This window comes from Mesoplodon bidens (assembly GCF_964165515.1).
Source record: "Mesoplodon bidens genome assembly, chromosome: 11".
Taxonomy (NCBI): Eukaryota; Metazoa; Chordata; class Mammalia; order Artiodactyla; family Ziphiidae; genus Mesoplodon; species Mesoplodon bidens.
In genome coordinates this window covers 2,550,777-2,577,731 of record NC_138167.1, presented here as the reverse complement: position 1 = coordinate 2,577,731, position 26,955 = coordinate 2,550,777, and the positions used below count along the sequence as shown (strand labels likewise).

The following is a 26,955-nucleotide window of genomic DNA, read 5'->3' as shown; positions in this document are numbered from 1 at the left end:
GCAGGTCGGAGCCGTTTCTGAGCTGCCCTCTGGGGCCCGGAGGCCGTGGTCCTCAGAGCGAGGACTTCAGGGCCCTTCGCTTGTCTGCTCTTAGGGACGGAGCTGAAGACCATCAGCGACTTCCTCTTTCAGAGCCAGATCGACAACATCAACCTGTTCAAGGTAGGTTTTCGCCTTTGTGTGTTGGCACACCCAGGTTCCTTTTCTGCCCACCCCCCGTGGGCGGAACAGTGTCAAGACGGTGGAAGGAATAGAAAGTAAATTCCTTCTGTCCTTGAGCAGCCAAGAGGTCCGAGGGTCTATAGAGTTACTGTACCTAATCCTTACACACGGCTCATGTCGGGGAGGGCAGAGTCTTCAGCCTGGGGTGGAGGGTCACAGAGAGCCGTGCCTTCTCTTGTAATAAGGAGACACTCGCAGGTGCCTCCCCTCTTGTCTGTCTTCGGGCACAGTCTTCCCCGGGCTCTGGGCAGAGCACGAATGACTTTGCGATCCAGCTGTCGGGCTGAGGTGCCTGAGAGCACGGCTAGGGTGCTTGGCCTGGGTTGGGCCCAGCCTCAACCTTTGCTCCCTCCAGATGGGGCACAGGCTTTGTCCCTTGACAGACCACCTTAGTGAGTCTGGTTTGCTAACGACACAGAGCACCGTGTCCAAGGCAGCGCGTGGGTCCCGTGACTCCAAGGGAGGGGCACCACGTCGCTCAGACTCCCCGGCCCAGGAGGACAGCACGCCGCGCACATGAGGGGGCTGGTGGTGCTCGGCGGAGCCCGGGGCGACCCAGCTGCGCGGGCTCGAGGCCCCGCTCCCCCTTCCCCTTCACACCAGCTGCCCCCTGGCCTGGTTGCTGCCATCCCCCGCCAGGCGGGCGGCAGGCCGAATGGCCTTGGACTCCTTCCCCCCTCGCCTCGCATCCACACGCTGCCAGGCCCTGACCCCGTGCTCTCATCCCACAGCTGCTGCCCCAGGGCAGGCGGTTTCCCTCCTCGCTCCTTTCTGGTCTCTGGTCCTGTTCTCTGCCTCCTGTCACTTTTACAGACTATAGTCCGGTGGCTTTTTTTCTTTTTTCTCTTTGGCCACGCCACGCAACTTGCAGGATCTTTAGTTCCCCGACCAGGAATCAAACCCGCACCCTCGACAGTGAAAGCGCAGAGTCCTAACCACTGGACCACCAGGGAGTTCCTCAGTGAATCTTTTTTTTTTTTTTAACATCTTTATTGGAGTATAATTGCTTTACAATGGTGTGTTCGTTTCTGCTGTATAACAGTGAATCAGCTATACGTAACACATATCCCCATATCCCCTCCCTATCCTACCCCTCTAGCTGGTCACAAAGCACTGAGCTGATCTCCCTGTGCCATGCGGCTGCTTCCTGCTAGCTGTTTTACACTTGGCAGTGTATATAAGTCCGTGCCTCTCTCCCTTCATCCCAGCTTACCCTTCCCCCTCCCCGTGTCCTCAAGTGTGTTCTCTACGTCTGTGTGCATCTTTATTCCTGCCCAGCCCCTAGGTTCATCAGTACCGTTATTTATTTATTTATTTATTTAAATTTATTTATTTACTTACTTTTTGGCTGTGTTGGGTCTTCATGGCTGCACACAGGCTTTCTCTAGTTGCAATGAGCGGGGGCTACTCTTCGTTGCGGTGCACGGGCTCCTTGTTGCGGTGGCTTCTCCTTGCAGAGCATGGGCTCTAGGTGCACGGGCTTCGGTAGTTGTGGCTCATGGGCTCTAGGGCACAGGCTCAGTAGTTGTGGCCCACGGGCTTAGTTGCTCCACAGCATGTGGGATCTTTCTGGGCCAGGGCTTGAACCCATGTCCCCTGCATTGGCAGGTGGATTCTTAACCACTGCGCCACCAGGGAATTCCCAGTACCGTTTTTTTTAAATTCCATATATATGTGTTAGCATGTGGTATTTGTTTTTCTCTTTGTGACTTACTTCACTCTGTATGACAGACTCTAGGTCCATCCACCTCCCTACACATATAACGCAATTTCATTTCTTTTTATGGCTGAGTAACATTCCACTGTATATATGTGCCACATCTTCTTTATCCATTCATCTGTCGATGGACACTTAGGTTGCTTCCATGTCCTGGCTATAGTAGATAGTGCTGCAAGGAACATTGTGGTGCATGACTCTTTTTGAATTATGGTTTTCTCATCCCCAGTGAATCTTAAGGGAAGATGGCCCCTTTTCAGAGATCTTTAGGGGCTCCACACCCCTCATCTTGCACATTGTGCTCACAACCAAGCTCCTCCACACGCCCCTGACCTAGCCCAGCTCTCCCTTTTGTGTTGTGCTTTTGCTTATAGGATTTTTAAAAAGCTACCTCTTAATTCTCAAGGTCCAGCTTTGCTGTCATGTTGCAGGAGAGCAGAGGGGACGTGGCCATCACCAAGCACCTTTAGAGAGGGGAGGCTGTGCCGTGCTGCCGAGTCTCTCCTGTGGCAGGGCACCGTGTGCACGCAGCGGGGGGACAGTGGCAGAGGGGAGGCCTCAGGCAGGAGGCTGATGCGACCACAAGAGGCGCTTTAGGCACCTGGGGGGTGGCGTGGGCCTGCTCCTGTCGTTTGGAAGGTGGCTTTCTCCAGCTGGATTTGTTTTCCCGGCGCCTCTGGCTGGGTTTGCTTTCACAGGTGCAGCGCTACTGTGAAAAGAGCATGGTCAGCAGAAAGGTACGTGTCCCTTTGCGCGGGCCCCCATCGCTGTCCTCCGTGCGTCTCTTCTCCTGCCCCGCCGAACCTCCGAACGCCCCGTCTCCGTGCTCACCGTGCGGCAGCTCGTCGGGGGCGGGGAGGGGCCCGTCCAGCTCCTCTCACAACCACCGCTCTCATCCCCGTCCCAGCTCCTCGGCTTCACAGAGAGGTACGGGACGGTCCTGGCGCCCTCCAGGGAGCAGCCCAAACTGTCCGGGTTCCAGCACTTCCTGCAGAGCCTGCAGCCGGGGGTGACTGTGGGTGAGTCAGAGGGGGAGCCTGGGCAAGAGTTGGCCTTCCTCACGCATGGTCTTCCCGGAGGATGGCTTTAGCCCAGGTGCAGGGAGCCCCCCGCTGTCCGGGCTCCCAGACCCTCCTCCTTCCTCTGCTCTGTGCAGCTCCTGCAGCCCCCGCGGAGGAGGGGGAGGACAGGGCGCCGCGGCCTGCTTCTCCGCTGATGCACATTGAAGGCTTCCTCGCAGCTCTCACCACTGCCAACCAGGATGGCAGGGTCATCCTGAGCCGTCAAGGTAACCCTGGGAGGAGCCAGCCTGGAGCCAGGCTGCTTTACTTCCATCTGGTACCCCACCAGCTTAGGACGCAGAAATAGGTGAAAACTGGCCACCTGTGACCCACGCCAGTAGTCGAGGGGGTGAGGAGGGGTGAGGGGGGATGCAGAGGTGCTGGGCTGCTGGCTGGTCTCGGGCAAGGTTGCCAGAGACTCCGCGTAGCCCAGTGTGAAGGCCAGGTGGGCTTTGTTGGAGTTGCGGCTCCATCATCTATGAGCTGCGTGACTTGGACCAGTTTCTCCCTAAATCTCAGTTGGTCGTGTGAAAAGGGAGACAATCCTGCCATCTACCTCAGGGTTGTCCTGGAGATGAGATGGGTCTAATTTAAAGAGAAAGTTGTATCTTGTATGGCTTCTACATGGACCTGACTGGACATCCCCTTTGTCTCAGGCAGATGGAGGTCTCTGTTGGGCCTGCACCTGCCTTTCTCCATGTAGCTGTCTTTCTGTCTTTCTTTAGGCAGCCTCAGTCAGAGCAGCCTCAAATTCCTGCTCCTGAATCCAGCCGTGCACTTTGCCCAGGTGGTAAAGGAATGCCGGGCGGTGGTCCTTGCAGGGGGCACCATGCAACCGGTAAGGACACGGCCCAGCCTCTCGCGCCCAGCTGCTGGGATGGGGAGGATGTAGCATCAGGCCTCTTCCCATCCTGTGAGTCCCCCAACTAGAAAGGGGTTAGCTTGAGCCGGCCACGCAGTGTCCACCAGGTGGCACTGCTGTACTGTCTCATGGCTGGGTCTGGGGTGGGGTGGGCACTGCCCTGCCCTGGTGTTTCTGTAGCCACTTCTCCAGAGAAAGCCATTCTGGAGTTTCAGACCCAGAATGGAGTGCCTTTCCATTCCTGTACCCACCATAGATACAACCTTCTCTTTCTCTTATAAATTTAAGTTTTAGTATACGTATTTAGCAAACTGTTATATTTTCATTGTACGGAACAGAGACAAGCAAAAACAGGAAACAGATCATAATTCCACCAGCAAAAGATTCGTTTTGGTGTATATCGTTACAATAGTCTTTTTTTTTTTTTTTTTTTTTTTTTTTGCTATACATGGGCCACTCACTGTTGTGGCCCCTCTCACTGTGGAGCACAGGCTCCAGATGTGCAGGCTCAGTGGCCATGGCTCACGGGCTCAGCCACTCCACGGCATGTGGGATCTTCCCAGACTGGGGCACGAACCCGTGTCCCCTGCATCGGCAGGCGGACTCTCAACCACTGCACCACCAGGGAAGCCCATTACAATAGTCTTGTATTCATAGTTTTTACAAATACACATACATATTTTTAAAAAAACTGGTACCTCCACATGCTGCTGTTATAATTTGCTTTTTTTCATTCAGCAAAGCATCTTCAGCATTTTTCCTTGTCAGCAAATATGCATTTATTCTGCCCAACTCTGGCTGCACTTTATTCCGTTACGTGAATCTATTACATACAACCACCCTTCTTTTGTCAGGTATCTAGGTGATTTGCAGTTCTTCTGTTTTAAACGGTAGAGTGGGAAATACATTTGCATCTCTGCACAGCGGTCACTTCCTTAGGATGTCTTAGAACCAAGACTTACAGCCTGAAAGGCAAAGGCTCGTCAACCTCCTCAAGCCGTCAGCTCCCAACCTCAGCTTCCTGTTAGAGTCACCCCTGTAGCTGTATTATTTTTCCATTTTTCTTTCTTGTGTATAGAAGTAGATTTTTATTTACTGGTGTATTAGAATCATTTATAGTTGCTGTTTTTTGTTGCTGTTGTTTTTTAATTATTTTTGGCTGCGCTGGGTCTTCGTTGCTGCACGCGGGCTTTCTCTAGTTGTGGTGAGCGGGGGCTACTCTTCATTGCAGTGCGCAGGCTTCTCATTGCGGTGGCTTCTCTTGTTGCGGAGCACGGGCTCTAGGCACGTGGGCTTCAGTAGTGGCACGTGGGCTCAGAAGTTGTGGCTCACGGGCTCAGTAGTTGGGGCGCACAGGCTCTGTAGTTGTGGTGCACAGGCTTAGTTGCTCCACGGCATGTGGGATCTTCCTGGACCAGGGCTCGAATCCGTGTCCCCTGCATTGGCAGGTGGATTCTTAACCTCTGCGCCACCAGGGAAGTCCATAGTCGCTGTTTTAGACGCTCAGATTTTCTAAGACTTGGCCTGTGGGAATCCCTCATGCTGCTCTGGTCCCTTTGACATGGCCCCCTTAGTCTTGGGATGCTTCCCCTGCATTCAGCACAAAAAAATGTCCCAGGCTCACCTTAACACTTTCCTTGCCCCAGACCTGGAATCATTCATTTCTCCAGGGTGCTCTGGTTTCTTCAAATGGGGATTGGTACTTAGAAACCAGCATCTGGGAGCTAGGGTGTCATCACCGTTTATAGGCCATTTCAGGGGACAGACCTAGGGAATAGTTTTCAGACATGAGTCCACAGTGACATTTCTGTATCAAAATCACTCAGTCATTTTACTTGACCTTACGTAGTATCTGCTAAGTTGCAGTTTGATTTCTTATCACATTAACATAATTACTTATTTGCTCTATCCCAAATATACTTAAAATAGTTTCAAAATTATACCAGTATTCTGGGACTTCCCTGGCGGTTCAGTGGTTAAGACTCTGCACTCTCAGTGCAGGGGGAACAGGTTCGATCCCTGGTTGGGGAGCTAAGATCCCACATGCTGCACAGCGTGCCCCCTCGCCAAAAAAATTATACCAGTATTCTAACAAGAAACTACTGATTGAATTCATTTACATGCATTTATTTTTTGCCTTTAAAGTACCCCACTAAGGATATGTGGTCATTAGTGATATAAAGTCACTTTAAGTCAAGCTTTTCTCTGTGTGGCTATGTTCGGAGTTTGATAGGGAGCTAGGCTTTCAGTTTTTGTTTTGTTTTACAGTTTGCCTTTTTACTTTCTTATGTTCTTAAAAATGTCCACATCTGTATGGTTCACCTCTGTCCCTCTTCAAACCGTTCCCCAGTCCCAAAGGTAATCATTTTTATTAGCTACTGGTCTATTCCTCCAGTGTTTCATTATAATTTTTTTTTTTTTTGCAAAGATGAGCAAATATTTTTCCCCCCCTTTTTTTTTTTTCTTTTCAGTACGAGGGCCGCGCGTTGCGGAGCACAGGCTCCGGACGCGCAGGCTCAGCGGCCATGGCTCACGGTCCCAGCCACTCCACGGCATGTGGGATGTGGGATCCTCCTGGACCGGGGCATGAACCCACGTCCCCTGCATCGGCAGGCGGACTCTCAACCACTGCGCCACCAGGGAAGCCCTCCCTTTCCTTTCTTACATTAAAGGGAGGTCAGTCAGCTTTGACTTCCCAGCACGCTCTGGCAACCACACCTCACCAGTGCACAGGGTGGTTTGCGTTCCTTCTGTTAGCTGCATGGTTGTCTGCTGGGGGAGATAGGGTAGCTCCTTCAGCCAGTCTCTCTTGAAATGCAGAATATTACAGATAACCTCACAAGGACTGTCCTTGCGCCTATGTTTGGTTTGTGGAGCTGTACTTCAGGGGAGATGCCTAGATAGGGGATTGGGGGTTAAAAAGTAAAAATATGTCTACTTTGTTAAATATTGTCAAATTCCCCTTCCACAGGAGTTGTACTATTCTGTGTCCGACAAGCGACATGTAAGAATGCTTGTTTCTCCAGAGAGCAGTCAGACTTTGGGATTTTTGCCAGTTTGATAGGTGAAAACCTGGAGCGCTTTAAAAATACAAATGCATATGTTTTCCCACTAGAGATTCTTATTCAATAGTTTGGGCTGGGCCCTGACCATACGTATATTTTTTAAATTCCGAGTGGTGATTTTGTTGCATAGCCAGAGTTTAGAAACACTGTTCCAAATTGCTGAATTTCTCTTGCTGTTCCCACAAGTGGTTTAAATGAGGCTGCCAACACTGGGTATCATTATTTATTTTTTTTCTTTTAACGAATCTGTTACCAGCCTTTCCTTTTGCCTCTTTTTTCTGTTCTTACGTACTGGTCGCCTCCTGGCCCAGGCCTCTGGGAGATGACAGAACTGGCTTTGTGGTCTGCAGGTGTCTGACTTCCGGGAGCAGCTGCTGGCATGTGCCGGGGTGGAAGCTGAGCGCGTGGTGGAGTTCTCCTGTGGTGAGGACCCATGCCCAGGGTTTCGGGGCGGGGCCTCGTGCCACAGTTCAGCCGTGTGCTGTTATCAGGCCCGGGGGCTGAGGCCACAAGAGGGCAGCTTCCTTGCGAGCTCCCCCATCTCCGGGCTCTCCTGCTCTGCATCCCGTGTCTGCACGGAGAGACCTGGGCATCGCCGAGTTGGTCCCGTGTGGAAACGGGGTGGGGGGCGTGTGTTGTGAATTGCTCTTCCTAGTCTGGAAGACAGGGTTGGGGGGATGCTCTTCCTGGACTGTGCCTTGCGGGACAGTCGACTCTAGCCTCCCTGGGTCTCGCCAGGTCACGTGATCCCTGCAGACAACATCCTGCCCCTGGTCATCTGCAGCGGGCCCTCCAACCAGCAGCTGGAATTCACGTACCAGAAGAGAGAGCTGCCTCAGATGGTCCGTACCAGGCAGCCTGCCTTCCCACGGCCTTTGCGGGGGCAGGAGGCAGACTATGGGCTGGGGGCACCCTGCCCAGGGCCGAGCATTCAGGCGCTGGGCTCTCCCATCACAGCTGGCACAGGGTGGGCAGGATCTAGAAGTTTACCACGGAAGGTCTGAGCCGTCTCCACCCTCACGCCTTCGGCTGCTGAGGACGTTTTCTTTAAACGAAGCTCACGAGCAGGCTGCTCAGTGCCTTTGGTTCTCTTGCCGTCTGGCTTTGTGGGCTCCGCCTGGGCAGGAATGCGGGTGTTGGGGGCACACCTCTAGTGGCACGCCTGGGGTTTTCAGTGCCTGATTTGTCACAGACGGGGCTTAATCCCCACAAGGTTGCTGGGAGTTGGAGCAGAGCGGACTGAGCGGCACCCCACGGTGGGTTTTAGCTCTGGTGTGCCGGCACGGTGGCGTGTCACAGATGCTACCAGGCACCAGAAGCATCGTCGGGGGTGTGGTAGGGAGGGTGGCACGTTCTGCCCCGGGGGAGCCACCTGGCCGTGCTCCCCCGAAGTCACCCGTGGGTCGCTGTACGTGGCTTTGAGCCTTTTGGGGGGGCTTCAGGAATGGCTCCGTGGCAGTTCCTCGTCTTCCCTCCCCAGATGGATGAGACAGGTCGCATCCTCTGTAACCTGTGCAACGTGGTGCCGGGAGGGGTGGTCTGTTTCTTCCCCTCCTATGAATACCAACGCCAGGTCCACGCCCACTGGGACAAGAGTGGCCTGCTGGCCCGCCTGGCTGTCAGGAAGAAGGTAAGTGACTGCTCAGCTGGACTTCCCACTTGAGAGGACGGTGGCACCCGGAGCTCCTCCTTGGATTTGTGTGCAGGGGCTTCTGCTAGTTCCTGACCCCTGCTTCCAATCCCTGATAACCATCCAGGGGATCTCCCCAAGGGCCCTGGCCCTGTGGGCTTCTCCAGTCCCCAGTCTGGAAAACATAAGGCCAAGAGCGACCCAAGACCCAGGCATTCTGAAACCCTTTTCTGGGAGACATTATATGTTTACCTTCAGATATTTCAGGAGCCCCAGAGAGTGAACCAGGTGGAGCAGGTGCTGCTGGAGTATTCCAGGTGCATTAAGGTAAGAGGTGTAGTTCTGAGGCCTTGGGTCCAAAGGGCACGTGGCGCTGGCAGCTGAAAGTACCGTGGTTGGCATCCACGCTCTGGCTCTGCAGCTCTGGGCTGGGTATTTCCTGCAGCACTGTGGCCAGGCAGGGGGCATGGTGACCGGGGCCCTGATGCTCTCCGTGGTCGGAGGGAAGATGAGTGAAGGCATCAACTTCTCTGACAACCTTGGCCGGTAAGGGGTGGGCTTCCCATCTCCCGCGGCTCTGACACCCACCCATGTGGTGCCTTCTGAGTCCACACCCGGGCTGACTGCTCAGGCCCGTCACCCGCGAGGCGCACGGATGCACCAACTCTGAACTAGGGCCTTTGGGGCCAGGTGGAAAATCAGGCAGCCCCTAACTTGATCAGGACTCAGTTCCTTGGTCTAGACTGGATATCTCCGCTGAGAAAACCCTCTCCAGGTGGTAGGGACGAGGGGAAGGAGAGGTGGGAAGGAAGTGGAGTGGAGTGGAGGTGTGGGTGAGGACGGGCCCCTTGTCCTGGGCACCGCCCAGCTGCCGTGACTCATGTGTGCCTCCGCCCTAGGTGTGTGGTCATGGTGGGCATGCCCTTCCCCAGCATCAGGTCTGCAGAGCTGCAGGAGAAGATGGCTTACCTGGACCAGACCCTCGTGAGTACCGCCAGTGCCTCGGAGGGCGAGGGGAGGGGGCGCCCCACGACTGTGACCCCCCATGCCCCGGGACGTGTGTATCCTGTTTGCTCCAGAGCGATGGGACGCCCCTCCACAGCCCCTGAGCTTCTCCATGCCATCACCTCTCATGCTGGCTGCTGTGCCCTGTGAGGCCCACGGGTCCCGCTCCAGAGCCCAACTGTGTCACTGTCGCCTAGAACACTAGGAGGCGGCGAGAATCCGCTCTGACAGGTCACCTCCTTTGCCCTTCCAGCCCCGAGCCCCGGGCCAGGTGCCCCCTGGGAAAGCATTGGTGGAGAACCTGTGTATGAAGGCTGTCAACCAATCCATAGGTGAGCCTGGGCTGACGCTGCTGGCGAGATGGATGGCTGGAGAGTGCGGCGACAGGAAGGAGGGATTTCACCTGCCGTCTCTCCAGCCCGAGCGCTGAGCAAGGGGAGGGGACACAGTAGAAACGCACTGTGGGGGGAGGCAGGTTTAACTCAGAGCCCCAACCTCTGTCCCCATCCAGGCAGGGCCATCAGGCACCAGAAGGATTTTGCCAGCATCGTGCTCCTGGACCAGCGGTATGCCCGCCCTCCTATCCTGGCAAAGCTGCCGGCCTGGATCCGGGACCGTGTGCAGGTCAAAGCCACCTTTGGCCCTGCCTTTGCTGCTCTGCGGAAGGTCAGTCCTGCCTTTCTCTCTCGTCCCCAGAACCTCCCACCCCCCCACCCCGCCCTGCCCCCAGCCGGTGTCTCCCTGTCTTTCCCTCTCTCCGCAGTTTCATCGAGAGAAGTCTGGCTCTTGCTGACAGGTGGCTGCACCACTGCCTGGTCACCAGGCCCTCCTTTCACCCCACCCACTAGAAATGTTGTCTTGGGCCTGGAATCAGTGGGCTGCCGGGACCTAAGAATAGGTGGAGAAGCCAACAGGAGAAAATGAGGCTGATCCTGAAGGAACCGTGCCCCGCCATTCCTGGGCCCGTCCCAGGGCAGTTGCCCTCCGTAGAATTGAGCCTGTCTCCCACTTGGCATGGACCGGAGTCCAGCTCCCTGACCTGATTCCCGGCCAGCCTTTGTGAGCGACTGTGGAGGCCGCGGCATCTCCGCCCTTGCTTGCTTCTCAGTATCCACATTCTCAGAGGTGAGGTGGGGCAGGCCCTCCCTCCCTCTCCTTTCTCACTAAAAGTAGCTGTTCTAGGCCTTTCACCCTCTCCCGGGAACTAAGAGCATCCCCCGGGGCTTCTGCTCACCCTAACCACCTTCTTGTTCTGAGAGTTGCTAAGAACTGCTCCCCGCTCCCGCCCGCTGGCCGCACTTCTTCCTGCAGGCGGCTCCTGGCCCTGCAGTCCTCCCGGGCAGGGGGCCCCTCCCTCTCTCCCTCTCCACCACCACCTGAGCCCATGCCGCCTCTTCCCCTGACATCAGCAATTATGCCGAGGGCCATCAGGCTCTCAGCGAGGCTATTTTTAGCGACCCCATGCATGCCTGTCACTGAGACATGTTTTCCTGCATGGAAATGTCCCTCCCTCCGCTGGCCCCTGCTTACCGCACCTCTCCCTGCCCCTGCCACCTGACACCCGGCCTGGAGGGACATCATCTGCGTTTTGTGCAGCTGTGGTCTCTTAATTAAAAGGGCGCTGTTGGTTTATGCTCGGTTCTTGCATCACACTTCTTTATTGACTCACGTACTGTTTCGCTGCAAAGCGTCTCTAGGGAAAAGGCGTGCGCGCCGGCCAAGGAGGTGGGTGAGGCACAGGCAGAGAGCGGCCCTTGAAGCAGCTCCAGGCACTGGAGCTGGCCAGTCCTCCGCGACCCCCTTCCCTCCCGGGAGCCTGTCCGTGATAAAGTCGGGGGCTTGGGGAAGGCGGAGTGAGCCCCTAGGATTCCCAGTCCTCCTCGTCCTCCTCTCCCGGGGCTGGCTGCAGGGGAGGCAGAGGCGGGATGGAGTCCGACATTCGGGCAAAGGCCCCTCCCGGCCCCTCGCTGGCCCCCGGCCCAGGTCCTTTCCCGGAGATACCTGGGAGGGCAAAGGTGGAAGGTGAGGGGCTGATTTGGGGTACCAGTCCACCCGGGCTCTAGAGACTTGAAACGGTGAGAAAAAAGGATGTGGGCGACCTCAGCCAGGGAGGCCGCCGGCGTCGTGCTTCCTACCTTTGCGCCTCATGGCCAGCTTGTTGAAGAGATCCGACATCAGGTCTCCACCTTGGCTGGTGGCTCTCACTGCAACAGGAAAGCCATGGGGAGAAGACGAAGGGACCAGGGGTGGCCCAGATCCAGCCTGCCTAACACCCTGAGGGCTCCATCAGTGTCCTCTGCGCTGTCAACACACCCGGCCCCTCCGCGGCCACGAGGTCGCCACGGCTCACACCCGGCCCCTCCATGGCCACGTGTCACCACAGCTCCTGGAGCTTTGGTCAGTGCTCATAAGAACACAGGTAACCTCTGAGTCACAACAGTCACAGCTACCCTGTGAGACAAGGGCACAGACGAGCAGCCTCGCTGGACAGATGAGGAATCTGGCCCAGAGAAATCAGGCAATTTGCTTGGGGTCACAGTGCAAAGCTCAGAAGCAGAGCTGGGACTCAAAACTCAGGACTGGACTCCCAGGGCATTGCTGCTTTAGGCCCAGGTGTGGTATTTATGTCAGCCAGGGGATTCACAGCTGACGTAATCCAGAGTCTCAGAGACCTAGAGAAGCAGGACTTAGCCAGGTCTCCGTCCCTAAAGCTATCCCAGGTCCCTGCCCGTTTCCTGGACATCTGGCAGAGTCTAAGAAGGCTCTTCCAGTTTGAGTGGCCGAGGCTGTGTCCCCTACGGGCGCAGAGAGGAAAGCTCCACTGAGCAGGCCCCAGGAGCAGGAAGGAGCCCGCGGCCCGGGCGGCCTGCACCCCGGGCACAGCAGGGCCAGAGCCCCTCCCGCGGCGGGTCTGGCCTCACCTTGTTTCTGCTCCTTCTGCTTCTTTTTCTCCAGCTTGCGCTCCTCGACGCTGCGCAGCTTGGCCTTGCCGATGCCCCCGGCCTGGCGGATGGACTCCAGCAGAGTGGCCCGGCCACTGGAGGGGTCAACCACTTCCTTGGGCGCTCCCTGGACTGGGGTGGGAAGGGTGCAAGGAAGAGAGGCTGCTCAGGCAGGGCCTGGCCGTGCGGCCCAGAGGCGGCCCTGGGCGGTCTGAGGAAGGGCTCTTCCTCGGCGAGGCGGCAATGGTGAGGTGGCGCCTCGGGAGACTAGGGGCCTGGACGCTGCCTGCATCCGCCCGGGCTCGGCCGGTCCCTCTCCAGCCCCACCTGCTTTAGGTGCCACGCTGCACAGGTGGACCCTGGGAATCACGTGTGCTGAGTGTCTGAACTTAACACAGGAGCCAACGGGATTTCTGTGCCACTTCTGGGTGCTGGAGATGGACTGGGAGATACAGGAGTAAAACCGAAATCCTACAACTTAAGGGCCACGTGGATACTTTGTTGCTGTAGTTTTCCATGTCTATTAGTTGCCCCCTTTTCCCCGTTGGTTTAAGGGGGAATGGGGGGCCCAGGGCTCCCCCTGTCCAGGCTCCACAGACATGGTTTGAAACTGCTATGTTATGAACGCAGTAGAACAATATTTTGAAATTACAACTACCCTGAAAATCTAGCACTTATGACCACTTAACTAAGCTACAGAAAATCCTTCAGGGATCCAGAAATGAGGGGCACCCTCAGAGAAAGCAGACCCCCCTCCCCACCCCGCGTGCCCTATGCCGCTGCTACCTGAAGGAGATGCGCCACCGCTGTCGTCCTCCCCGGCTGGCTGTCCCAGCGGGGCCACGGTCTGGGCTGGGGGCGGAGGTGGGAGAGCGCTGACCAGCAGGGCCGGAGCTGGGGGCGGCGGGGGCGGCGGTGGGGGTACTGCCAGCACCCCATCTTCTAGGTGGGAAAAGCGTGAGAAGGTGCCTGCGGAAGAAGGTGGCCAAGCCGGGGTGCTCCCGCCCACGTCCGTTTCCAGCTCTCGGCTCACCGGGCTTGAAAGGCTCAGCCACCTCCGTGTGGAAGGCAGGCAGCTCTGGAATGGTGCCAGGGGCCGACGGGGCAATGCCGGGGCCTAGATCCGCACTGTACATGAGGTCGTCGGCCACGCCCGGCAGGTCGGGCAGGTAGGACGGCACATCGATCTCAGGCACTTGGCCCAGGTCGGGCACGTAGAAGTAGTTCTCTGGGACCTGTGGGACCGGGGGATGTGGTGGGCCTCGGGCGGCCAGCGGCCTCGCGTGTCCCCGCTACAGCCGGCCGGGGCGAGGGGCTCAGCAGGCCCTTGCGCATCCCCGCTACAGCCGGCCGGGGCGAGGGGCTCAGCAGACCCCTGGCCAAGACCACACGGCAGGACCACGTCCCCTCCCCCACCCAAGCATCATCCCTCTCCACCTGCTGCTCCAGCTGCTCTCTCTTGCTGATGGACAATGGGGCATCGAACAGCTTCTCCTCCGTCTCTGCCCCCAGCATCACATGGGTCTTTGTTACGGCACCAGCCAGGGGGTCCAGGAAGACATACTTTTTGTACCTACAGAGGAGGGGTGGAGGTCAAGAGGTCAGGCGATCCGGCATCTGTTCTAGGCCCTGGACCACCTTTCCTACTTCATCGGGGCCACCATTAGTTTGTACCACGGCCTCCCAGGCCTTACCAGGCAAAAGCAACCGGTCAGGAGCCTCCTGGCTCCCGGGTTGCAGACGTCTGCTGCACCCAAGTCTGGTGGCCCTGGCCCCCCACTAAGCCAGGCCAGCCCCCGCCCCCCCGCGCCGTCCTTACAGGTTCTCCGTGGTGTTGAAGAGCAGCAGGGAGCTGACAGAGCTGATGTTGCTGGGGAGACCCCCCAGCCCCTCCTCGGCCTCGCCTTCAGGCTCCGGCTTGGTGCTCACACACACGGGGAAGTATTTCAGCTTCTCCTGTGGTGGGAAGTGACCAAGGGATGGCGGGTTTCAGCACCAGGCCAGAGTGACCTCCCCCACTGCAGTCAGAGTCCTCTTGGGGGACAGAACCCTCCCCAGTGCCCCGGTCACCCCCGTCAGACCTGTAGGGCTAGCTCGTCCAGGGGACGGTGCTTGCTCTGGACCCTGTGGCGGGCACGCCTCTGCAGGCCAGGGTCCTGGGCCCCCGTGAAGATGGAGCTGTACTCCTGCAGGCGCTCCGGGGCAGGGTACTTGGCACTGGAGAACACCTGTGTACACGGGGAGTCTGAGCACTTCCTCAGGGGGCCTGAGAAGCTCCAGACAGCCTAGGTTTGGGCAGGGGAAGGCGTCCCGGGCAAGAGGAAAGCTTGCGGTGAGGCTGGAGCAGGGAGCTGGCAGCCTCGGAGGCGTGGGGAGAGGGCAGGGAAGGGGGTTTCCGGGGCCGCCGACCAGCCAGGGGGACAGGGCCACACACGCTACCTTGATGGCTTTCTTGCTACCCTTGATCTTCTCAATCTTGGCCTGGGCCAAGGAGACCCTCTCCCCGATGGCCTGCAGCTGGCTCCGGCTGAGCTCTACTCGCTGGGAGATCCTGCCCCCGGAAGAAAAAAAGTCACAGGGGCTGAAGGCTGCTCCCCAAGCCCCGGCAGCCTCCTGCAGCCCTTCTGCTTTTAACGGCAAACCTGCGAAGCCAGGGGGCCGGGTAAGGGCTCCTGCCTAAATTTTAGTGTTTGCGTGGGTTTGTTTTGGCAGTGCCCCAAAACAAGGCGTGCGGGATCTTAGTTCCCCGACCAGGGATCGAACCCGCATCCCCTGCAGTGGGAGCATGGAGTCCTAACCACTGGACCGCCATGGAGGTCCTCGGGTAAGGGCTCTTAAAACACAGCAATACCTGCTCTCAGGCCCGATCTTAGAACTGCCCAGGTGACCCCTACCAGCACCATCCAAACTGAAGTGTCTAGGAACAGACTGTATTAAGTTCCTTGGAGCTCTGGGTAGGGATGGGCAATCACCTTGGCCCCAAGTTGGCACCTGTACGTGCCACCTGAAGGGACGTGGTTCCTGCCTGCCGGGGTTCTCAGCCTCAGGCCCAGGTGAGCAGAGGCAGAATCGTCATGACTTACATGGAGGAAACCAGAGCTCAGCAAGGCTGAGTGACAGGCAAGGCTGGGCCTGAATTCAAGTCCTGGAGCTGTCCACCAGGAACTGCCCGGCACGTAAGAGGCAGCTTTTGGTAAATCCAAGTCCCCACCGTGGTTCTCACGGTTGTGGTCAGGCTGCCTAGGGGCTGCCACTGCCCCCTCCCCACATTACGGCGCCCTGCTACACGCCTTGAACATGCCACACACCGCCTTGTCATGTGGCCTCTGCCGTCTCCTCGGATACCCACACGACTGGTCCCTCACTTCACTCAGCCCCTCGCTGAAGCCTCCCTGACCACGGAACCTAAAGCTGCACCTGTCCCTTTCCAACCCCCAGCCGGTTCTTCCGTTACACAGAGCCACCTGTCACCACAAGTCTCCTGTGCACTCCTAGGCTAAGGGCTTTGTTCCCCGCTGTGTTCCCAGAGCCTGGAACAGCGCCTGGCGCCTGCAGGGGTCCCTGTGCAGTTACTGAACGGCTAACACCACGTGCCCCAAAGGTAAACGCACATGAGCCTCCCTCGCCTTAGTCAGCGACACGAGGGGCTTCTCACTGCACTCACCACTGCACGGGGGCTCCGGCTCCCCCGCCAGGGCGTCCTGCACCTGAGCGCTCCCCTACCTCCAGGGACACCTGCCCGTGGCCACCGTGTTCCACATCCACAGTGGTGGTCACATCTCCACGTTCACCGGGCCGAGTGAGCACACAGTGAGGCACGAGAGACGAGGCAGAGGTGCAAGCTCAGCTCCCGGGGAACGGCCAGAGGACACAGTGAGTGGATGGCCGAGGAGCGCCGCGGTCCCTGGGGTCAGAGACCACGCGGCCAGGGAACTCTAGGATTTCTTGAACGGTTGAAGTGAACAGTCAAGACTCTGGCCCAACCTTCTTAAACCACCCCTACTAACTTTAGAAGGTTTTAGCCCCCAGAGAACACACCTGATCGGCCAGCTTCACAACCCAGGGGTCTCCACCCCTGATGAAGTCTCCTTGGTTACTCCTGGCCCCTCGTGTGCAAGGGCTCGGGGATGCAGGGGCTGGCCTACGAGCAGGGACCCAAACCAGCTTAGTTTTCCTTGACAGGCTGGTCTGAGTCGGGCAGCAAGGCAGACAGAACAAGAGGCACAGTTTCCTTCCGGGAGAGATGCAGAACCTGCAACCTGTCCGAGCCCCAGCTTTCCGGCAGGGAGACCAGTCTCCCTGCTTGCACACAGGCCAGTTCCTGTGGCTCCAGGCTCAGCCCTACGCTGCCCGGGGCTGAAGCAACCTCACAGTTATGTAACCGCTCCACTCAAAGGTGCCATGGAGGGTGGGAGCGACGTCGAACTGGAGCCAGACACAGCCGGCTCTGTCTGGGTCTTCCATCTGATTTCTCCAAGTTACAAACATCAAGCTTAACAATGAATCCTGGCAAATTTCCAGAATGGGTTATTAAATAGAGGGTAGTGAGCAATTTGAAATGGAAGAGGCGGATCCCCGGGGCCAGCACTGTTCTAAATTCACAGCATTTCTTTTTTGACAAGGTTATTAGACTGGCATATCAGGGGAAAACCTTAACACACAGTGCAGCCTGAGTCAGCAAGGATTCTGACGGCTTCTCACAAAATCCCGTGGACAAGATGGAGCTGTGGGGGCCGGAGGAGAGCACATTTAGAAAAAATCAGAGCCAGAGAACAACAGCGCCCCAAAGGCACGGCTGAAGAACGCACTGATCTCAGCCTTGCACTAAGGTCTGTGGCAGGGCGCCTCACACTCATGCGACGCTTGATTAGTAAGCTGGGGGTATGAAACGGGGAGGCCCCAAAATGGTCTGCACGACGGAATCAAGACTCACGGGATCTTGAAAGGCCAGGAGGCCAGAAAAGATGAAACTGATAAGGAACGAATGTGAAGCTCAGCATTCAGGTTTAAGAAGTCAAGGGCACAAACACAGAGGATGGAGGTTTAGCAGGAGGTTTCGGTTACCTGTGAGCTAAAAGCACGTGAAGCAGCTTGGAAACTAAGTGAGATCTCAGAGCGCACAGCTCCTGAGATCTTTCCCACCTTCTGTCAATAAATAGGGAACGTCCACTCTCCTGGAGGCACTACAGAGAAAACAGAGCTCATCGATGCCAGGCGCCCACCTCGTCCACAGCCGTGTCCCCTTCAAACCGGTTCCACATGTTAAGAGGACTCTGAAGTCCCTTCTAGACCACAGGGTCTGTCTGAGTCACAGCTGCATCTCCAGCACCTGGGACAAATGCCTGACATGTAACATACTGGCTGAATACAAAATGACAAGCTGGGCCTCCCTGGTGGCGCAGTGGTTGAGAGTCCGCCTGCCGATGCAGGGGATACGGGTTCGTGCCCCGGTCTGGGAGGATCCCATATGCCGCGGAGCGGCTGGGCCCGTGAGCCGTGGCCGCTGGGCCTGCGCGTCCGGAGCCTGTGCTCCGCAACGGGAGAGGCCACAACAGTGAGAGGCCCGCATACCACAAAAAGAAAAAAAAAAAAAAAAAAAAAAAAAAAAAAGACAAGCTAACGAACAACCAGAGGAGGGTGATGGTGAGAAGCTCACATCACACAAGACAACTGAAGGACGTTCTGGCTAAAGATGAGATGACTCCGAGAATATGAAAATGCCCTTCAGGTACCAGAAAGATCACAAGTACTGTCAGGTGGAAAAGCGATTAGACTTCCTGTCACCCCCGAGAGTGAGCTGCGTTACAGCCGGTGGGAGGAGTTACACGGAAACAGACCTCAGCCTTGCACAAGGAGAACTTTCTCATCAACAGCTGCATGGCTTTGCAAAGCAATCAGATTCCAGCTGGATGCCCACCTGTCAGGGATGCTCCAGGGGAGATTCGTGTGTGGGACAGGGGAATGGAAGATGGGATTTCCAGGGTTCTTTTCTTATCCAAGAGCCTAGGATGGCTAAGTAATGCCCTGCTTGTTGACAAAGCCCCCAGGCAGCCCAATCTCAGGCCAAGGGTGAGAAGGAGGATTCAATTTGTGTGTCATCTCTACCGACTGGCAGCAACAACGGCCTGGAAGGCAGTGCTAAGAAGGCCTGCTGGGTCGCATGGGGGCTGGGACCAAGAGCCAGGACAAGATTAGCAACACCCACCATGAGCGGGGCTGGTGGCAAGAGGGCGACTTGTTTGCCGCTCCTTATCTAGAGCCCCTGGCTTGGTGGCTGGCTTCAGGCAGGTCAGTTTCCAGGCTCATCACTGGAGCCACGTCCCTATAGCATGTCACCAGGACACCAGCAGGGAAGGAACTGGCTCAGTCAGTCTGCTGAGAGCCTGGGACAGAGATGCATCAGATAACACACATCTGCTCTCAAGGAGATAAACAACTACAACGTCCCAAAGACCTGGGGACAGCAGCAGTGTGGCCTTCAGCCAGTCACTTAACTGATCGATGTCTCACCTTCTTCAGCTGAAAAACAGGAATTGTAACTTCTATATCGTGGAATTGCTGTAAAGGTCAAAGTGAGAGACTGGATGTCTCATGAGCTGTACAAGCCGACATGTCCCAAGAACTTGGTCAATATTTACCTTTACCACCCACAGATGAGGAGGGGCGAGGGGCTCCAGGCAGGGCTGAGCAGACACGGAGAAAAAAGTTCTAGATGAGGAAACAGCACTCTACAAGGGAGCACCACGGAGGGTGGAGTGCAGAAGGCTCCTCTGGCTGGGGCCTGGGGTGTGACGTGGTCAAGGTCGATGACGCACCTAGGGGGCCAGGACAGTGCCTGGGCTCCGTGTCCCCACCACCTCCAAAGCTGACCCCCATGACAGTGTGGGAGGGTTTCCTAGGAAGCCGCAGGCCCAAGGCCCCTGCAGGGCTGCCACACCCTCCAATCATCACACCAGTCAGCTGCTGTGACAGGGCCACTCCCCTGGCCCTAGCTGCAGCTTCTCCTCCCCTCGCCAGCCCTACCCCCGCACCCCCGAGCCGGTCCCCTGAACAGCTCTTGCTTTCCCCTTTATCTTCTCCACTCACTGGGGTAATTAAGAATGATCTGCTAATTATGCAGGCAGCTGATTGAGGCCTCCTAACCTCGGAAGGCACCAGGTGCGGATCAGCGGGGAGAAGTGGGGGGGAGCGGGGAGAACGGAGGAAGGGCCCAAGGAGAGGAAGGAGGAAGTGGGGAGGTGAAAGGGGAGGAAGCGGGGAGCGGGGGAGAAGGGAAGAGGAAGGAAGGAGAGGAAGGGAAGGAGCCTCGCAGAGGCCGAGGCTGGGGCCGCCGGGGAGGGCAAGCGGCAGCCAGCAGCCCCGCCCACACACCGTCACAGTCTGCCCTGCCCCCCACCCCCGCTGCCCCTCTGCCCTCTTGGAAGTCCTGTGCAGCAGGGGACGCCTCTGGGCGGGTACCCTGGGGCTGGCTTCTCCCAGGTGATGATGGGCAGCTGAGGGCAGGTCTGCTAGGCAGGAGGACAAGCCAGGGAGGGGCTGCAAGGAGCGGGTCCCAGTGCCCGCGCGACGGCCCTGCCATCCTCTGTGTCTCCGCAGGCTCCGCCCACCGGGCCGAGCAGGAGGAAGGAACCGGCTGGGGACGCTGACCTTGCACGCGCTCACCTGCCTGGGGGCACAGGCTCCGTGGGGCTGAGGGGCTGGGCCTGCGCCTGAGCTGGGGGGAGAGGCGGGGAGCAGAGACGTCAAGCATTTCTTCCCCACCCGCCGCCTCTCCTTCGCGAGAGGAGCACGTTCAAGGGGAGAGGTTCCACGCTGGGGTCACATCCCGCGGCAAAAGCCCGTGAGAACAGAGGCGCCCCTGCTGCAGGATGGGGGGCGGGGCTCGGCACTCCCCACTCCCTGTCGTCCCGGCTCCTCCCTCCCCTTCATCCTGTTCCCAATCTGTCGTCTCTCCTGTCGTTATTCCATCTGCAGCGTCTCCTATCCGCCCTCCCCACCTGCAGCCCCCCTGGACCGCAGCCTCCCCCGCCCACAGCGCGGCTCCCCTCCCCGTCCCAGGACGGCTGCCTGAGGAACCTTCCCCAAACGTTTCTGTCCCATCACTTCCGGCTCAAGAACCTATCCGGGCTCCCAAAACCCTGGGCTCAAGCTCAAAGCCCCATCCAGCCTGGCGAAGCCCCACGGCCCTGACTCACACGTCCCAGCTCTCCCCTCAGCCACACCCTCTTGCCCACTCCTTCCACCAGGGACCGTCCCCAGCGCTGTAGGGACGCAAAGCAGCGAGAGGAGGGCTCCCGAGGGCACAGACACACAGAAGGCTGACTTTCAGCCCCGTCCTGCAGTATAGGAGTGGACCCTTGGGACAGGCTGCACTCAGGCACTCAGGGCCCCGCGGCCCCGGGGCGCACCACCCTCCAGCCAGGCCTCAAGCCTTTGGCACTCATTTCCGGGCCCCAGCGGAGGGCCCTCAGGCGGCGTTCCCCACCCCGCCTCGCCAGAACCCGCCGAGTGGCCCGTTCGCACCGCTCCTTCAGGAGGCCCTCCCTGACCATCGGGAGCAGTCTCTCTAGCATCTGCTCCCTCCTCGTTCTGTAACAGCCTGCTTCCTACCGGGACGCCACCGCTCCCACAGGCTGTAAACCCAGGGCCTGGGGGTAAGGCATGTGACCACGGTCTGAGCCAGCTGCTGTATCACCCTCCCCGCCACCCCGGCCCCAGCCCCTGGCTCTGGGACGGCCATGAGCGCCAGGCCAGTGGGAGGGCGGGGCTTCCGAGGGAACCGCTGCAGAGGAAGACATTCTTTCCTGCGGGACCTGAGCCCAAGTATGAACTCTGGGCCTGCTGGTTACCTGGCAAGGGCGAGGCCTGTCTGGGAATGGGGCCGACCCAGAAGCAGCGAGCAGGGACGGGATGAAAGCAAAACCAGGCCCTGGTGACGGCACTTAGCCCTGCAGCTCCAAGGCTGCTCTATGGACTGGTTACTTCTGCTTATTGGTCTGGGGGGTCTGACGGTACACGTGCTGCCAGTTCTTGTCTCTCTCCTCCAGGCCCCTAGGAGCTCACACAGGTCAGGCTACGCGGCTCAGAATCGGCTCAGAGGGCTGTTCTCCCATCCTAGACGACGACGTCCCTGAGGACGGGAACACCACGCCACACACCATTAGTATCCCTCTGACCTGAATGCTGGGCACGTGGTGGGGGGTCAATGGGGGGACCTGGAACCCAGCGGTGAGAGGAGCCTGGACACAGGTACCAGGCTCCTGGGAGCATCCTACCATGCCTGGGCCATGCCGAGCCTATGTTCAACCACCTCGCCACTCCCTCCCCGTGAGATGGCCTTCCTGCCCTCTGCTCACCCCATCCAGGGGCAGAGGAACGTGAAACTGCCCACTGGTGCCCAACACCAGGAAGGGAAAGGAAAGGAATGCTAAAAACCCAATGCTCCCCGTACAGAAAGGCAAGCATGCAGTCACAGTCTTGGTGAGGAAACACAAATATTTCTGACGGATTGTTTCTGGCATCCGTTTCAATCTCGAGGTGTGGGGTGGCCATAATCTGGGACCAATGGCTCTTAAAGGCCTGTATCCTCTGGCTTACGTGTTCCTTGGGCATATTTCGCACAAAAATTAGCACAGAAGGGGCACCTAACACTTTCTATAACTACTGATAGCAGGTTAATGGAGGGTCGGAATAGGCAGCAAATGAGCAGAGATGATGTCACCAGGTAATAGGAAGGAACATTCACTGAATGCTTACTGTACGCCAGGCACTTCAATTCCTTGGCACGTTTCAATTCATTTCATCTTAACAACAATCCTCTGAGGAAGGTACCATGATTACTGCCAATTTATAGATGGGAACACTGAGACTTAGCAAGGTTAAGGAGCTTGCCTGAGGTTACAGAGCAAGCAAATGGGGAAGCCAGGTTGGAGCCCAGGAAGTCTGCTCCAGAGTCAACCCCCTTAACTACTTCGGGGCACCGCCCTCGGGTACATTTACATCCGGGATAGGCGTGAGGCAGGCAGGTGCATTAGTGGGCAGCTCAGAGGCAAAAGAGTCAGGTGGAGCTAATGTTTGGACTGTGTCCAGCTGCAGATAATGACTACATTGTCTGCCCCCATTGGGGAAGGCTTCTGGGAAGAGGTGGAATTCCAGTTGGCGGGGGAGGAGACTGCATGCTGCACATCGGGGTTCCTGGTCTGGGGTACAAGCAGGGGATGGTGTGGGAGACCTGACCAGGAGAGGGACCTGAGTCGGGCAGTCAAATACTCCAGCCTTCAGGTGGCACGGTGTGGGCACCCAGGAAGGAGGAGCTCTATGCCCCTCTCAGCTTGCTCATGGCCAGAGAAAGACAGGACCCGTATACAGGACAGAGGGTTGAATGAGTGAATACACTCAGGTCAGTGGTGGCACACAGTTAATGTGATGCAAATATTAGTTATTGCAAAAATATTAAAAATAGGTTTTACCACAATTGTAATTAACTAACATGCAATTAATCAATCAGAGTCTGTCTCTGCTGCTGGAGTATATCCTCTGGCTGGGCAGAGATGCTGCCTTAGTCATTGCTGTAACTAAAGAGAGTAGCACAGAGCCCTGCACACAAGAAGTGTTGGATGAGTATTCGCTGACTGCGGGAATAAGCGAAGGAACAGGCCCCCCAGAGGGGGGAGAGCGTGAGCTGGGAGAGCTGTACCACCACTGGGTGGACGCACCGGGGACCCAGGGGCTAAGAGGGACACGAAGTAGTGAGCTCTTATGATAAAATTCGAAGCTGGGCACCCAGCTTGGCCCCTTGGGCACAAGAAAGCCAGCTGGGTCCCCCTCAGGACCAAGAATCACCAAAAGGGGTGCTCTGAGAGAGTGCATTCTGGGATTGGAGAGATGACTGCCCAGGGCGGGGAGCAGCCTCTGATCAGGTGAGGGCAGCAGCAGCACCCACCTGCTGAAGATGTCTCCGGAGACCTTCTGTAGGTGCTGCAGGGCGTCCGCCACCTGCTGGATGGCCTCCTCTCGCCGCAGGTCTGGCTGTATGAGGGGCATCGCGTAGGTCTGATCGGCCAACGGATGCTGGGTCCCCGTGGGGGTCATGGTGCCTGGGGGTGGGAACTGAGCATCAGGACTACCCGCACACCCACCTGCCACGGGGCAAGGTGACGGGCACACAGCCCCCCACCCAGCAGTCTGCACGGGGTGGGCACAGCACTGGCCGGGAGGCTGGGGGCTCACAGGAGCTGCTGTTCTGCTGATGCTCATTGGGTGAACGAGGGAGGGAAGCTGCTAAGGACCAGAGACTGATGTGAAACATTCAGAGGAGGTGCAACGTTGACTGGCTGCCAGGAGGCACTTGGGACCCAGCCAAGCACCCCTTCCCTACCTTATCTCACTTCAACCTCCAAAGCCTGGATGAACAAGAAAGAAACCCTGGCTGCAGAGTGAAAAAGAGGGAAGGGTTTGGGGGAAAAGTTGCCTGTGTCAACTGCCAAACGGTACCTGGGTCCGGGAAAGCACCGACAATGTGGACTCGAGCGTCCTTCTCTGGCCCCTGAGGACCTGCTCCCAAGACGGGACAGGCAGTGGCTGGAGGCTCCAGGGTTAAGGATGTCCGGGCTCTGCTCTCCCAGGCCAGAGCTAAGGGGGGCCAGGAGGAAGGAGGGGCACATGGGGGCAGGGGACAGGAAGGAAAAACACTCCGTCGAACTGCAAGAGGGGGGCAGTCAGTCTATTTATACTGGGTTTAATTAACTCCACTCCCTGGTGCCACCAAAGCAGCAATCACACTGCAGACGGCACTGATTTGATTGGCAAGAGAGGTATCGGGCAGAATATTAAGGCACCAAGCCCCTATAAATAGGCCTAATCGCAGCCCCTCGGTAGAAGACAAGTGAGGAAGACGTTAAGCAGGCCTGGCACTGTGCCCCAGACCTGCTCTCCTAGGCACCACGCTGGGGCCCCTGGTTGCAACAGAGGTGTGGGTGGGGCTGGGTAAGTGTGGCGTGGAGGGTTTAGGGGGCTTCATTTGAGTTTCAAGTGCTGTGTGACCTGGGGTAAGTTGTTTGCCTTCTCTGAATCTCTGATGCTTTCCATTTCTCATCCTACAGACTGAGAAGTGGTTATTCTCAGTGTTTCAGGCCAGTCTCCTCAGCAAGCTGGAGCTTACCCTCTGCTCCCACTGTTGGCCTCCCCGCCCTTCCTTGTACCCAACTTGTCCTTGCCCACCCTTCCTAGGCCAGCACTTCTCCTGATCCGAGATGACCATTCTGCTCTCCAAGCTTTTCTCCAGCAGTGAGCTCCTCAGCCTCCTAGACCTGAACCTGCCGAGAATCCTCATCAGGGCTCAGGAGTAACTCACCTCCCCACTCCTCTTCCCACCTATCAAATGACCAAAGTGGAGCCAGCTGATCCCAAACCACCTGAGGAACCGAACCTAACCCTCCGGGAACTCCATGCCTTGTCAGAAATCCCCACCCCTGTCCCTCTTTGCATTTACACTGATGCAAATCTGCCTGGAGTCCTAACTTAGCTCTGTACCTCAGTTTTCCCATCTGTAAGACAGAGAGGGAGTAAAAGGCAGAAAGAAGGTACTTTCTGGGCTCATCCTGTGATGCATTCCTCGTGGTCAGTCGCCACACCCTGTGTGTGTGTGTGTGTGTCCATGCACGACGGGGTAGAACAGGCACAAAGCTCCTAAGCGAGGAAGGAGCAGGTCTGTTCAAGAATTAAGAAACACTACAGCTTAGTTAGCACTTTCCTCATTCTGTCTGCTGACAAGTGCTCATCAGCTACCAGGTGCTGGCCATGATCTCAACAAAGATGAAGAGGACGCTATACTAGCTGGGAAGACAGCCTGGAAAACAATTAAACAGCAGGTGATAAGTGTTCTAAACCAGCCATGAATCCAGTGCCAGGGGACGCCGAGGAAGGAGTGAGTGATAAACCCCTTCTGGGGTCAGCAGTCAGGAATAGCTCCTAGCAGAAACTGTACCTCCCTGCCAGACCCAGGGAGACAGGGCAGGGAGAGCACCCCAGGCAGAAGGGGCCGCTGAACAAAGGCGTGTAGGGGGAAGGGCAAGTGGTTTGGGCAATGAGAATGAAACCATCCTTGGGTAATTAGCAAAACAAGAGGCCAGACTGTGAAAAACGCTGAATACCATGGCAAGCAGTGTGGACTTGAGCCTGCAGGCCAGGAATGAAAACCTCAGACCTGTCGTCCCATATAGGAGCCACTAGCTACATGGGCTATTGAGCACTTGAAATGTAGTCTAGGTGTAAAACAGACACCAAATTGCAAACTTCCTAGTAAAAAAAGAATGTAAAATATCTCATTAAAATTTTTAATACTGATCACATGTTGAAATGACCATATTTTAAATACAGTGGGCTAAATAAAACACATCACTAAGTTCATTTCGCCGTTTCCTTTTACTTTTAAAGTCACATATGTGGCTCGCATAATATTTCTATGGGACGGCGCTACCTTAGAGAATCTGGTAAAAACTGTGGATTCCCCCAGAAAAGTGAACATAGAGCAAACCCGCTCTCACAATGCTGTTGGTAAATTTCGAAGTGCTCGGGATCCCTCCCGCGACCCACGCCCGACACCCAGCTCGGAGGCAGGCAACTGGGACCCAAGCAGGGTTAAAGCGGTGTGGGGTCCTCCAGGGGCGGGGAGGGGTGGCCGCAAATGGAGGGTCTGAGCATCCACTGCAGCTCGTTCCGAGAGCCGGGCCCTCCCCGCGAACCGACAGGGGCGGGGGACGCCGACCCTCCTACTGAGGCCCAGGCCGGCCCCGCGGGTCGGCCAGCCAGCCGGCGGCCGAGGCGGAAGTCACCGGGCCCGGGCCTCCCGCCTCGGCTCCCGGCCCGGCGGCGTCCCCCGGAGCCGCTCCCGCCTCCTTCCGTCCCCTCCGCGACCGGCCCCACCCCCGCCCCGCGCGTCCAGGCCAGGCCCGCGCCCTCACCTGCGCGATGCCCGCCGCTTCCGCTCCGCCCGCCGGGCCCCGCCGCCGCTGCCCGCTCCGCCTCCCCGACGCTCCCGGCCCCGAGCTCTGGCCCCGCCTCCAGCCGCCAGTTCCGCTCGCTCGGCGCCGCGGCTCAGGGGCCCTAACCGCCCGCGCCTCGACCTCTCAGGCCTGAGCTCGCCGCCAGCCCCTCGGCGCCTCCGCGCCCCGCCACCGGGCACGGCCCCGGCGCCCTCTGCCCCTTCTCCCCGCGCAGCCCCGCCCCTCCCCGCGCAGCCCCGCCCCTCCCTCCGCGCCCCCTCCACCCACAGGCTCGGCGGCGTACTTGACTGACGGCCCCTTCTCTTTCAGCCCGGATTTTCTGGGATTGGGATCTGCGGGCCGAGCTCCCCGCAGAGTCCGCCCAGTGCCCGCCCCGCCTTAAAAAGTATAAATAAATGCCGGACCCAGAAGGACAAAAGCTGTACGAGTCCACGCTGTGCGAGGTGTC

The 26,955-nt window shown here is 57.6% G+C and overlaps 2 protein-coding genes across 4 annotated transcripts in view; one reads left to right on the top strand and one right to left on the bottom strand.

Annotated features, from left to right (window-relative positions):
* DDX11 (DEAD/H-box helicase 11) overlaps positions 1–11,194 on the top strand; it is a 33,244-nt gene extending 22,050 nt beyond the window's left edge. The window contains exons 14-27 of one of the 2 annotated variants that reach the window (XM_081247872.1): positions 95–162; positions 2,638–2,676; positions 2,847–2,958; positions 3,096–3,227; positions 3,726–3,838; positions 7,278–7,350; positions 7,666–7,925; positions 8,408–8,557; positions 8,816–8,884; positions 9,003–9,103; positions 9,457–9,541; positions 9,816–9,894; positions 10,074–10,228; positions 10,326–11,194. In XM_081247872.1, the coding sequence (XP_081103998.1) occupies positions 95–162; positions 2,638–2,676; positions 2,847–2,958; positions 3,096–3,227; positions 3,726–3,838; positions 7,278–7,350; positions 7,666–7,925; positions 8,408–8,557; positions 8,816–8,884; positions 9,003–9,103; positions 9,457–9,541; positions 9,816–9,894; positions 10,074–10,228; positions 10,326–10,355 (1,466 nt within the window). In that variant the 3' untranslated portion in view covers positions 10,356–11,194. The remainder of the gene's footprint in view (positions 1–94; positions 163–2,637; positions 2,677–2,846; positions 2,959–3,095; positions 3,228–3,725; positions 3,839–7,277; positions 7,351–7,665; positions 7,926–8,407; positions 8,558–8,815; positions 8,885–9,002; positions 9,104–9,456; positions 9,542–9,815; positions 9,895–10,073; positions 10,229–10,325) is intronic. The other variant, XM_081247871.1, reaches the window with a different exon arrangement.
* WASHC1 (WASH complex subunit 1) lies at positions 11,187–26,707 on the bottom strand. Of its 2 annotated transcripts, none has more exons than XM_081247874.1 (11): positions 26,466–26,707; positions 23,447–23,600; positions 14,944–15,055; positions 14,586–14,732; positions 14,324–14,460; positions 13,942–14,077; positions 13,538–13,739; positions 13,291–13,446; positions 12,484–12,636; positions 11,698–11,766; positions 11,187–11,563 (listed from the first exon to the last, which is right to left on the bottom strand). In XM_081247874.1, the coding sequence occupies exons 2-11, from the start codon at positions 23,593–23,595 to the stop codon at positions 11,424–11,426; spliced, it is 1,401 nt and encodes a 466-aa protein (XP_081104000.1). In that variant the 5' UTR covers positions 23,596–23,600; positions 26,466–26,707; the 3' UTR covers positions 11,187–11,423. The 2 variants fall into 2 exon arrangements, with proteins under 2 accessions (XP_081104000.1, XP_081104001.1); XM_081247875.1 differs by having other exon boundaries at positions 13,291–13,443.
* Between the last annotated feature and the right edge of the window lie 248 nt (positions 26,708–26,955).